This window comes from Mustela nigripes, chromosome 3 (assembly GCF_022355385.1).
Source record: "Mustela nigripes isolate SB6536 chromosome 3, MUSNIG.SB6536, whole genome shotgun sequence".
Classification (NCBI taxonomy): domain Eukaryota; kingdom Metazoa; phylum Chordata; class Mammalia; order Carnivora; family Mustelidae; genus Mustela; species Mustela nigripes.
Window position 1 is genome coordinate 65,938,891 of NC_081559.1, and position 13,122 is coordinate 65,952,012.

Sequence of the window (13,122 nt, forward strand, 5' to 3'; positions counted from 1 at the left end):
TTTATTTATTTGACAGATCACAAGTAGGCAGAGAGGCAGGCAGAGAGTGAGAGAGGAGGAAACAGGCTCCCCGCTAAGCAGAGAGCCCGATGTGGGGCTCTATCCCAGGACCCTGGGATCATGACCTGAGCCGAAGGCAGAGGCTTTAACCCACTGAGCCACCCAGGCGCCCCCTAACTCCAATCTGTTTACTAGCCATTCCTTACACTGCCACTAGTTATGTTTCTAAAAATGTAATCCTGTCATTCTTGTGAATGAAATTCTGTGCCTGCTCCTCACTGCCTACAGGATAACATCCAAAGCCTTCAGCTCAGTAGGTAAGGCAGGCGTTTCTCAGTAGGTAAGCTCCAGCCAACCATTCTCATTTTTCCCCACTGTTCTCTCTCTCACACCCTAGACTGCTGTCAGTCTAACCATGGACCCTCCAGGCCATGCACAGTGTTGGCCTTTATACCTCTTTACGCCTTCTCCCCACCTCCCAATCTCTAGCCCAGGCCCCTTCCCTCTGAAGCTGGCCCAGGCTCCACAGAGCTGGCAGGTCCTACATCCTCTGGCCCACATCTGGATGTTGATATCTCTGTATTAGAACATATACTTTCATTTTTATCCAAACATGTCTGTCTAGCCCACTAGACTTTAAACTTCTGTGGGCATGGAGTGGACTTCACTCATTTTTTTTTTTTTTTGCTTCTCGCATCTTGCCTGGTATAATGTGTGCTCCATGGTGTATGTTTTGCGTTTCCCAAATGAGGGAATGTATCAGTCAGGAATGCATCTGATTGTGAATAACAAACATTTTTAGTGCTTGAACCAGGGTTTCTCATTCTCAACATGCTGACATTTTGGACCAGATAATTCTTTGTTGTGGAAGGCTATGCCTATGCCTAGAAGAATGTATAATGCACCAGTAACATCTCTGGCTCCTACCTATTAAGATGCCAATCACCTCTTCACCACCCCCAAGTCATGACAATAAAAAACTGTCTCCAGATATTGCCAAACATCCCCCAGGAACCTAATTTCTTAAATTTAAAACCAGTAGCAAATAGGTTTATTTGTTAGTTTCCCACAAAAAAAACAAAAAACAAAAAACAAAAAAAGAGGTAAGCTATTTTTCATATTAGTTCAGCTGTTCACTGATGTCACCAGGAACCTGAATATACCTTCTGACCTTCATTCATTCCTTTTTACCATCTTTATTATGTGGGTTGGCTTATAGTCTCATGGTCACAATGGGGCTGCCGTCTCTCCAGTCATCATGTCTATAGTCAAAGAAAGAAAGGGGCAAGAGGAATGACTAAGCCAGCTATATTTGTCCCACCCTTTATTAGGAAAGAAAACATTTTCCCAGAAGCCATTTCATATCTCACTGGCCTGAACAGAGTCACGTAATCATTCCTAGCTACAGAGAAGGGCTTAGAAAGTAGGACAGAGGCCTAGGGCTGGGAACATTGTCACCCAAAAGATAGAAACTACTATTCTTTTAGCCAGGAAGAAGTGGGAATAGAAATGAGAGACACATTAATTATGCTTATCACAGAAAAGAAATCCCATGTTTATTAATTGAATGAGGGAATAAGTAAATAAGAGGCTGAATGAATTTGAATAAATACTTTCTGTTCCCCGTGACCCACTCATTTTTCATTCTTTGCTCCCTAGCTTCTTGCTCAACATGGTAGCTTAAGAACTAGCAATAGGTTCAGAAGTGCCTAAGTAAAAATAGGTAAGAGACTAAGAACCCCTTGATTCCATTGCTATAGAAAGGTGTGTTTGCAATTTTAAGCCTGCAACAAATTCTTTTACCTCTTGCAAAATGAACTGAATATCATCAGTTATCACTGTGAAAACTCCACCTGAAGACAGGGTCCCTGATATTCCCTTACAGAGAGCCAAGGTTAGCACTGGCTCATAGGACAGGAAATGAGAGGAAAAATCAACGCACAAAAGAATCCAGACATCTCAAGAAGGGCTGAAATCCTGAAATCCCAAGTTTCAATTTTCAACTAACAAAGCTTCTACTTTTTTCTCTGAGTATTAAGCAGTGATTAGGAAGGCACAAATCCTCCAAGAGCTAGGATGGTGATACCATGCCTTGTCTCTTACAGGATATTCCTGGATTTCTTTTGTTTTTACCTGTAGCTACACAGGTGAGAGCCTGACATCAAATAGATCTTAGTGTGCCATTCAGATAAACTAGTAGATTTGCAGCAAAGTGGAAAGAATCCTTGCAATTCCTTGCAAATTGATTTGCATCGTAGTGAAGGACACATTATGAGAATATGTAAGGAAGATAATGGACAGCTTCAACATTGCGAGTAAGCATGTCGCATAGTCATGTGAACGGTCACTGCATTTATCTTCTAAGGGTAGCAGTGGAGTGGTGGCATTCTCTGGGAGGGGTCTCTAACAGCTGCTGCCCTTGTATACTGTCTTTCCTGCCCATTATTCTGTGTTTGAGAGAATGAGTCAGCCACCCCGCCCCAACTACAGGTGAGACCTTGGATGACTTCTCTCTCTTAATTCTTACATTTACCATTTTTATAATCTTGGTTAGTGTACTAAATTTAAAAAAAATCAAATGAAGAAAACTTTAAAAGCTCCTTTTACAATATCACTGATAGACTCTAACAAGTAGCCCAGTCCAGCTTTCCATTTCAGAGATGAGGAGGCTGAGGTCGGAGAGGAGAAGCAGCTTTCCCAAGGTCCCACCTCTAAGAGGTTGGCAGTATCAGTCTCTGTGACCACCTCTCTCTATTCTTAGGGGACAGAATGGGCTCTTATTGGCCTTGCCTGGGCTGTGGGTTCTTCCCACCTTGCCTAAGGCTGTGGATGATTCAAAATCCCAAAACCCATTCTTTTAAGGTCCTGTCTTTCTCATGGAGCCCACATTGTTGACAGCTGTCTTTCACTATTCGAGTAGCGGAAAAATCATTTCTGTAGTTGATAGCTCTGCAAATTCAGCCTGAAATTTGTAGTGGTGACTTGAGAAATTGAGACAAGAGGTAATATCAGTCAGACTCTTCTCCAGAGGCTCTGTGAAGAGGCTGTAATGATAATAACAAGCTGTCTTTCCTTATTTTTCTAATGCCTGCACTGTGGGCAGACTCATGAAATAATCCATTCATAGGAAACAACCCAGGAGGACGTAGAAACACAGCAGGCAATGGCTCTGCTGTGGCAGCAGTGCAGGAAGAAATAGCAAAGGAAGCAAAGAAGAAAGATGTTATGGAGTGTTAGTATCCATGTTGTTGAGAAGACCACCACTCTGGACCTTTGGATTGGCTGCCTGGCTTACTCTGTGAAAATCAGTGGCTGAATTAAAACTCTATGTCCCTACTTGGAGGTTTCTTTAAAAAATCGAGTGGGACTGAGTCATGTTAAGTAGTGATAATGATGAAGCAGCAAAAACAAATAAGAATAAGGAAAATAATGAGTGGAAAGGAGAGAAGGTGGAAGAGGAGAAAGGAGAATGTGAGGAAACCTCACACGGAGATGGCAGATGAGCAGGACATCTCTCTCCAGCCCCAGCTACAGACCTGGCTCCTCAACCAAGGCAATGGCCTTCACAGCCTAGAATTCCTGGCCCTGGAATTCCCCAACACGGTGCCCTAGGAAACCATTGCCCAGTCCATCAGCTGACCCACGGTTGAACTTGTGCTCATTTGAACAAGTTCTGTTCAGTTGACAGTAAATATCTGCCCACCCCTGAGTACCATGGTTTAGGGATGACTCAAAGGAAAGATTGCTAGCCACTCTTTTATATACATTTGGGAAAACATCTTTGCCAAAGAAAGGGATGAAGATAGGAGAGAGGGGTATTTATGAACTACCTACTGATGGTAGGCTTCATGTTAGTGCTTTCAGACATCATCTCACTTAGGGGCACCTGGATGGCACAGTCAGTTAAGTGCCCGACCTTGATTTCGGCTCATGTCATGATCTTCGAGTCCTGAGATCACACCCTGCATCAGAATCCATGCTCGGCAGGGAGTCTGCTTGGGATTCTCCCTCTCCCTCTGTCCTTCACCCCTCTCTTACTCACTCACTCTCTAAAATAAATAAAACTTGCTTATAAAAAAAAATACTGATAATATCCCCCCAAATACATGAAATTATTTCAGTTTCACAGATGAGGAAAATGGCTCAAAATCACACATAATGTGTTGTATAGTCAGGATATGAAATAAGAGTCTACCTGATTCCAAAGCCCATCTTCAAAATATTTAAATGAGACCATTGAACATAACCCAAATATTCACTGTGAAATCAGTCTATAGAATTCAATTGCAAAAATAGTAATGGGGGCACCTGGGTGGCTCAGTGGGTTGAGCCGCTGCCTTCGGCTCAGGTCATGATCTCACGTACCGGGATCGAGTCCCGCGTCGGGCTCTCTGCTCAGCGGGGAGCCTGCTTCCTCCTCTCTCTCTCTGCATGCCTCTCTGCCTACTTGTGATCTCTCTCTGTCAAATAAATAAATAAAATCTTTAAAAAAAATAGTAATGTAAATATGTAAATATGTAATGTAAATATGTAAAATAGACTGATCGGTTTAAAGTTTAACTTTCTATTACAAATTTGTGAATAAACTCAGCCTCAGTCTTGAATTCCCACTTTATTTTATTTTTTTTCCTTTAGAAAGCCTCCCATTTAAAGCTTATGTGGAGGCAGCAACAGCATCAGAAACATTTATTAAGCACCTATTGTGTGTGCTAAGTGCTGCAGTAATACCGAATTAGAAGGAATTTACAGTCTCAGGGCTTCCACAATCTAAGAGCACAGATCAACGTGGCTTCTTATCCCAAGGCCTAAATTTAAGAGTCTTCCTAAGAATATAATGGCTTTTTTTTTTCTTTTTGTAGCAGATGGTGGCCAGCTGTTCTGTCTTTACTGAAGGCCAAACATGAAGGGAAAAAATTAAAATAAAGGGGCTTATGGTAAATATAAGAAAGAACTTAAAAACTAAATCTGGATTTTCATACACACTAAAGGGAAATGGGCAATTGGGGGTAATTATCAAATTATCCAAGCCAGAATAGCTCAGTTTCCTCCATTATCGACCTAAGAGAAAATTATTTATATGGGTTGAATTGTTCAGATAATTGTCCTGTATTTTGGATATCTGAGTAGACAGTCTGGGTGGTCACTAATGTTGATTGAGGGTCCCTCAAGGATTATTTTTAAATAGGAAAAGGGTTGATACTTTTGCTGCCTGATTGGGGATGTATCCACTTAGATGCAAGTGATAGTAACCAAATTAATAGAAAGATGATTCTTTGACCAGGATAGAGGCATATTGTATTTTAAAATTTTAAAAATCTACTTAATGTTTGAAACTAACTTTTAATTGCAAAAATAACGTGTGACTACCTTTTCCTGTAAAATTTTTAAATATTACATGTAAGACTAACATCTTTCTTTGTGCATCACAAATTGTATTTCCCAGGATCCTACTTGCATGATGGCGCTTCCCTATGTAGTTAACTGTTACTCTTTTGGTAGTGTTAGCCTTTCAGAATACACACATACATGCATACACACACATAGGGGGAAGAAAGAGATCAAGCAAGGCAAAAAAATACGCTACATGTTTAGTTTAACTCAAATCACGTATTTTATACCATTTGGTAACTTCCTTTTCTATTTAGCAATACGTATTAGAGATAAAACTATGTTGTTCTATAGCTCCAATGCATTCCTTTTTAACTCTGTCTTTAAAGTTGGTAATATTCATGTAGCCATTCTTCTGTTAGAGGAAATTGACATTGTGTCCAGTTTTTTGCCATCAATGCTCAAACAATCTTACATATTGAACACGTGTGAGAATTTCTTTAGGGTAGATTTTGCAACTAATTGACCTTTCAGGGGAAAGTGATGTGCTCCAGAAAGTCATTTGGTCCTGACAAAGAAAAGATCATGAAGAGACTTGGGAGCCAGTTTCTTTCCTCAGATGGATTGTGTCATTTTAGGCAAGTCACTCTGTACCTCGGGGTTCTGTTTGTCTAATAAGTCAGTGGTTCTTCAGCCTTCCCATACATGAGAATCTCCTGAGGCCTTCTTAAAACACAGACTGCTGAGCCCTACCTGCAGAATTTTTTGTATAATTTTTATCTAACATAGGTAACTCTCAGTTCTTGCTCTTCTCTCTCTCTCCTCTTCTCTTCTAGGAGTATGGGTAGTCATTAGGAGAACATAGAGAAAGGAAATTCATTGTATGTATTGTCTATTGTCGGAGGACTTCTATGAAAACAAAAGGAAAATTCAACCTCACTAATAATTAAGGAAATGCACATTAAAACCACACTTAAATTTATCATTTGATACTTACTTTGGCAATAACCAGTAAGACAGATAATTCCTTGGATTGGCATGGTATAGAGAGCAACAAGACTTTGAGGCTCTTCTGGTGAGGTATTTATGTCTGATCACTTTGGAAGCAGCTTGGCTTTTTTAGTAAGCTCCGACATGAACATTATACTAACCAGTGTTTCCACTTTAGAGGTTATTAAGTAGAAAAGTGGCCATGTTTCTGAACCTCTGGATCTTTTAAGATTGCTTGGTAGCAGTGGGTCTACCTAAGTGTGATGACTTCCTGCCTCAACCTGCCCCTGGGTTTGTGCTCCTTTGGGTCAAATGTCTACAGTCTAGATTTTTGTACTTCTTTCTTCCTCTTGTTAAAAGATAATTTCCAGAAGGGTAGCATCATGAGTCACATATGGACGTAAAGATGGATGTGTTTAAAGAATATATTTTATTTATATGATATAAGGGAATCAAGCAGATATTATCATTGGTTCAAAGGAAAATTTAAAACTGCATAAGCAGTTAATTAAATTTAATTTAAGAGAATGTTGAGGTGAATTGGAAATGGAGATGAAACTGGATTTTCCAAAGAGGGAAGTAAAAATCATCACTGGACTAGATAGGGTGTACATAGCTATCAATTACCTACAATTTACAGAGTTGCAAATTAGCTCAAAGAAGATGAACAGGGCTAGAATCTGATTACCCAGAAGGGTGTGCTAAAGATGGTGTATGCAGTTTTCCACCTAAGTACCAATGCCTTACTGACACACTAGTTAAAATAGAATATTGTTTGGATCCCCACACGTGTCAAGGAGCACTTGACAGCTGGTGTTCAGATGTAGGAAATCAACACTTCACCAAAGTCAGAAGCCCAATATTCCAGATTGCTATAGACACAAGTTCTAATGAGCTGAAAAGTGCTCGAGTATCAAAGGTCCTTGTTAGAAAGTCAAAGACACGACCAAGGATATAGTAAGAGATAAGAGTGGACGCAGGTTAGATGAATGTAAAGAAGCCTGAATGTGGAGTTAAAAGACATGGGCAAACCTCAGGCCTCCACTTACTAATTTGTGATCTTGAGCCAATTTTTTACAAAACAAGAATTTTGTTGGTGACTCTTTAAGTTCCTTTCAGGATCTGAATGTTTTTTTGAGGAGCAAGCCAGTCCCTTCCACAGATGGCCCTGTGGGAATGCCTAGGCATGAGGAGCTTTGACAGAGGGCAGGGCACATCTGTTTGTGAACATGAGGAAGAACAGCTTGATGGAGCAGGGGTGTCCTAGATTCCCAGTGTGCAGGGAAGAAACCCCAGCATCTATGGGAAACTTGAAAAGTACAGTGACAAAGCGAGAAGAAATGTTAGAGAGGAAGGAGGTTACTAAAGAACAGCCTATACCATTATAGGAAATGTATTACCAAGGTTGGCTCTATCTCCACTCAGTGGGGGAACCAGTACTGCATTAGTCAGGGTTCTCCAGAGAAATACAATCAATAGGGTGTGTGTGTGTGTGTGTATGTGTGTGTGTGTGTATATACACTGAGAGAAATTATAAATGATAATTATTTTTAAAATTTAAGTTTCCAATTTGTTGTTTTTATATATAGAAATACAGTAATTTCTGTATATTGATTTTTATCCTACAACTTTGCTAAACTCACTTACTAGAACTTATTAGTTCCCATATGGGTTGTTTTTTGTTTTGTTTTGTTTTGTTTTGTAGATACCATTGAATTTTCTACATAGACAATTGTGTCATCTTTGATTTAAGACAATTCTATTCATTTTTAATACAGACACCTTTTCTTTCTTTCTGTGGTCCCCTTGCAGTGCTAGCACAATGTGGTACAATGCAGAAGTTGCAAGTATGGACATCCTTGCCTTTTTTCCTAATCATTGGGGAATAAGTGTTCAGTCATTCACCATTAACTCTTTTAGTTTTTCATAGACTTGTTAACATTAGGTTGAGGAGGTTCTCTTGTATCAATCTTTTTTTTTTTTTTTTTAAGATTTTATTTATTATCTGACAGAGACACAGAAAGAGGGAACACAAGCAGGGAGAGTGGTGGGAGAGGGAGAAGGAGGCTTCCCGCTGAGCAGAGAACCCGATGCTGGGCTTGATTTCAGGTCCCTGGGATCATGACCTGAGCTGAAGGCAGATGCTTAATGACTGAGCTGCCCAGACACCCTCAACGAACTGCTTTTAGTTTAATTCATCAAACTGCTTCAGGAAATAGATGTGGAATAGATCTTACCAAAAAGACCCCTCTTGCTGAGAGATCTTTTTTTCTTGGTTCCTGTCAGTTTTGCCCTTATATTGATGCACATAGGAGCTCAACCAAAGTGCTTCTTTAACCATGGTACCTGCCAGAATTCAGAACTACTCCATGGAGGGAATCCATTAGACTTATCTGACATGATTACTACAGACATTTCACTTACATGTTTCTTCAGTACTTTTTGAAACCTTCATTTCTTTGCAATATTGTTACCCATCTCTTTCTGAACTAAGCCAAATGTGAATATTATCATCATAATAAATTAAGAGATTTGGGTTGAGGGATCAGAAATCAAAGTTAAGCTCTAATATTTATGTTAGTTCAGAATTCATTCTTGCCTACTTAGAAATTAAAAATTGCTGGGAGCCATCTAGAGATGCCTGATAAACAAGTAGAAATCCGTGATTGGAGAGCTGGAACATATCTTGCGTTCCTCTTGTATCTTGCACAGGACGGGTCATTCATTAGATTCTCTTTAAATACTTCATTGTCAATAGTATCGAGCCTGGGCTAATTAAAGCTAGGGGAGCTCATGTTATAAATGTGCCTAACAGAAAGAATATAGGAATTCCTGGTTTTACCTCTGACTTTTATACTTTAAGCTATCTGTACTTCAGCTTTCCCAAAACATTCACACATAGAGATTTGCCATCCATTCCCACCATCCCGGTGTGCTCCAGAACACAGTCTTTTTACTTCAGCAGGAGTCAGGTCAGAGAAGGCCTGACTGAAACAACAGTCCTGGAGAAACTGAGGCTGAAGAATCTGTGCCAATGCCATGAACAGCCCAGATAGGCCTAAGCCGGACTTGCAGTTGTCCCTCCACCCCCTACCTCCAGTAGGCATCTTCTGTGAACAGGTTCCTGGGCTTGGTCAAATGTTCTAGCATGGTCCTGGCTGCCATTCAGGGGATCTGTGAGAGCACTATCCCTTCTCCCTGACCAATGGAAACAGACTCCAAGCCTTGAAAACATTCCCAGGATCTCCGAATGCAAACATTTCTGGCAAACTCAGCATTATATCCTAACCTATAAAACAGTCTTATGGCACAAAGATAAAGTGAAATGACTGAAGTGCTAATCAAGTATGTTCAGTTTTCCAGAAACTGAAAGATAGGGAATATTTGGCAAGAAGAGGAGTCATATTTTGTATTTAGGTGATTTTTTTGAAAAGTAAAAGCAGCTCTACATTTAAAAGTACAATAATTCTAAAATAACAGATCAGCCTTGTCTGAGGAATGGCAGGAAAAGCCTTTGACACGGAAATTAGGTTTATTTTTAAACTTCCAAGGGGTTGAATTTAATTATAGATGGCAGCAAAGAGCAGAGAATAGATCCTTGAAAGTTTTTTAAAGGAAAACTAAGGTAAGGTGTTTGTTCTATAAGGGTAATCTATTCCACTGTGTGTGTGTGTGTGCGTGTGTGTGTGTGTGTGTGTATTTTAACAGGGAGAATAAAGAATTAAAAAAAAAAGGGGGGGGACCCTTTTTGCGGTGGTCTTTCAATCTATACAGAAAGTATGGAAATTCATTAAAATGAGTAATTTAGGAAAACAGATGTGGTTTTGGTGATTGTATCAAAAAACATACCTACTCCTGGGGTGCCTGGGTGGCTCAGTCAGTTAAGCATTTGACTCTTGGTTTCAGCTCTAGTCAAGATCTCAGGGTCCTGAGATTGAGCTCCACATTGGGCTCCATGCTCAGTGTGGAGTCTGCTTGTCCCTCTCCCTCTACTCCCCATCCTCTGTCCCCCACTCTCCCCCCACCTCTGGAATAAATAAAATCTTTATGAAAAAATATACCAGGCACCTGGGTGGCTCAGTCAGTTAAGCATCTGCCTTCAGCTTGGGTCATGATCCCAGGGTTTTGGGATGGAGTCCCCCATTGGGCTCCCTGCTCACAGTGGGGTAGAGGGGGGATCTCCTCCCTACTTGTGTTCTCTTTCTCTTCTCAAATAAAGAAATAAAATCTTAAAAAAAAATACAAAACAAGACAAAAAACCCATACCTACTCTATACCTTGAAATCGACATGTAGCTCAGCATACTGATTCAGTGGTATTAGACTATGATCACTTTTGCTATCTATAGATTCCTCTAGAGGGGACTTTTCAGAGCAGAGTCAAAATTTATACAATGGGATTACAAATTATTTTATAACAATGCTAACACATAAAATGATAACTTTCACTAGAAGGGCTGTCTAAATTTAAGTTTTCTTAAAGGATTTTGATACTTTGATTTTGCATGAGATACCAAATATTCATTGAACATGAATTATAAAGCAATATTAAAAGGGAAATACCCATAACAGAAAATATAAAAGTAAGAGCCAAGTTAATAAGCATAAATTGTATACCTTTCACTACCTAGTATGCTAATATTGGTGCTCAAGAAATATTTGCTATTAAAAAAACAAGGCATGACAGTGGGTCCAGAGAATATCTACTATACAGAATCAAATGATAACTAAAAATGTTTTATTTTACTCTTTTATTTCGTAGGTATTATTACTTGGCATTCAAAGCACATGAAATGCCTCTTGCTAGCAAAGAGAGCTGTGTTGCTATCTTGGAAAAATCCAGATTAGATCACTGGGTGCTGGGAAAAACAAAGGTAGTTCTTTCTTTTTTATTCAAATTGTCACCTGTGATGCTCTACAGTGTACCTTTGTCTCTTGTCAGTGATATGAATGGCTTTGTAAATTGTGTGGCTTAGCAGACAACACCCCAACCTGACGCTGATCTTTGCTGGTCTTGGGTCAGGAGTCCTCGGACCTCTGGACAAGAGGAGGAGGGTTTGTTTCCTGTTCTGCATGTAGTTTGAGAGAACCACTTAGCATTTCTAGAATGAGAACTTGGATTCTTTTAAAAATGTCCTTTTTAAATGTTGCTTATTCCAGCAACTCATGGAAATACACAAATCTCACTAATGACAATAATGAGTATCTTTTACAGTTTTGTCCATTTTTCATTAGACTCATGTTGTGTTTTTTACTGTGCACCCTGGTTAGTTGTCTCATCGTGTGTAGCTTTTCATTTGGGGAACATCCCATCCGTGTCCCAGATTTTTACGATCTGTTCTGAATTGCCGTACAAAGCCAATCTTAACCTGTGTGTGGATAGCAACACGGTTGTTCCTCAGCAGGAATTACATCACTGTGGGTCATTTAGGTCATTCTCCTTCTGAACGTCCATTGTTGGCCACGGATCAGTTCTATTGGTTAGTGCCTCCATCAAAGGCTGTGGAGATAGTAGAAATCAAACTGAGAAAACAGAACTCCTGGCAGATATAAGCAGACTTGGAGAGTATTTGGGATCTCCTCAATCCCATTAACCTCATCATCTATTTATATCAATAATCAATAATTGGCTGAACCTTAGAAGGGGTATTGTGTTTGCTCCCAAGAAGTCAGTAATGTTAGCACAAAAGAAATCGCTGTAAACTTTATGTAGATAATGGTTTTAAGATTTTTACTAAGAATACTCTGCAGTAGACTAAATTTCTGTTTGGGAGCCCATATATAATGCTAAAACTAATATCTCATTTCAGGTTTTTCTCAAATACTATCATGTCGAGCAGTTAAATTTGCTGCTGCGAGAAGTCATAGGCAGAGTGGTTGTGCTGCAGGCGTATGCCAAGGGGTGGCTTGGAGCCAGGAGATACAAAAGAATCAGAGAGAAGAGAGAGAAGGGGGCCATTGCCATCCAGTCAGGTAAATAGTCCTGAATCTTGGCATTTCATCAACTACTATGGCCACTCACATGTTGCTTTTCTCAGTGGCTTCTTCTCTTTTTTCTACCCTTCCTTCCCTTCTTCCTTCCTTTCTTCCTTGCTCTAGCAAATATTTATCGAGTGCCTATCACAGGCCCTATGGTAGATGCTGGGAATATAGCCATGAGCAAGAAAACCTCAGTCCCTCTGACCTCCACATGAGCAAACAAGCCATCACAACACACTGTGGTCAGTGGCTCGGTAGAAGTAGCGTGAAGTGAGCAGAGGGAAAACCCAAAGCACACAGACCTGTGCCCCTTCTCCCAGATGACTGATGTAATATACATTTCAGGCCCATCACCAAGTTCTCAGCATCAAAATTATTATAATGCCCTTTCCCAATGGCTTTCTAGTACAGACAGAGCTTATAAACCAAAGGAATAAATTACCAGGCTCTCTCATATGCGCAGCCCATTCAGTGTTTCTCTGTTCATGTGTGTGTCATTTGTGTTACAAACAGCATCTGAGCTTCTGTGCTATTGATGAATGGTTAGGAAAGCGTCAAATCTTGAACATAGTGGACAATTTCCTTCATACTCTCATAACCCAGTCTCCCGTTGTCCACTCTGGACTTCATGATCGCACTCAGCAATTGGAAAGCTGTGATGCTAATGGGAGGGTCAGAAAGATAAGGTGGTCATGCCCCTGGTGGACAGCTTAAGGCCCCAGTCCTCTGTGTATAGGACTCAGCACACCCCCAGAGATTTCTTCTCTCCTCCTCATCCATTTTCCTTGCCTTATGCCTTACTGTTGCATAGTTTCTTCTCCCGAAG

At 40.2% G+C, this 13,122-nt stretch overlaps 1 protein-coding gene across 1 annotated transcript in view; it reads left to right on the forward strand.

Moving 5' to 3' along the window:
* Positions 1–13,122, forward strand: part of MYO3B (myosin IIIB) — a 376,680-nt gene that overhangs the window by 228,633 nt on the left and 134,925 nt on the right. Inside the window, exons 26-27 of the mRNA XM_059395489.1 lie at positions 11,080–11,191; positions 12,128–12,290. Coding sequence (XP_059251472.1) covers positions 11,080–11,191; positions 12,128–12,290 — 275 coding nt within the window. The remainder of the gene's footprint in view (positions 1–11,079; positions 11,192–12,127; positions 12,291–13,122) is intronic.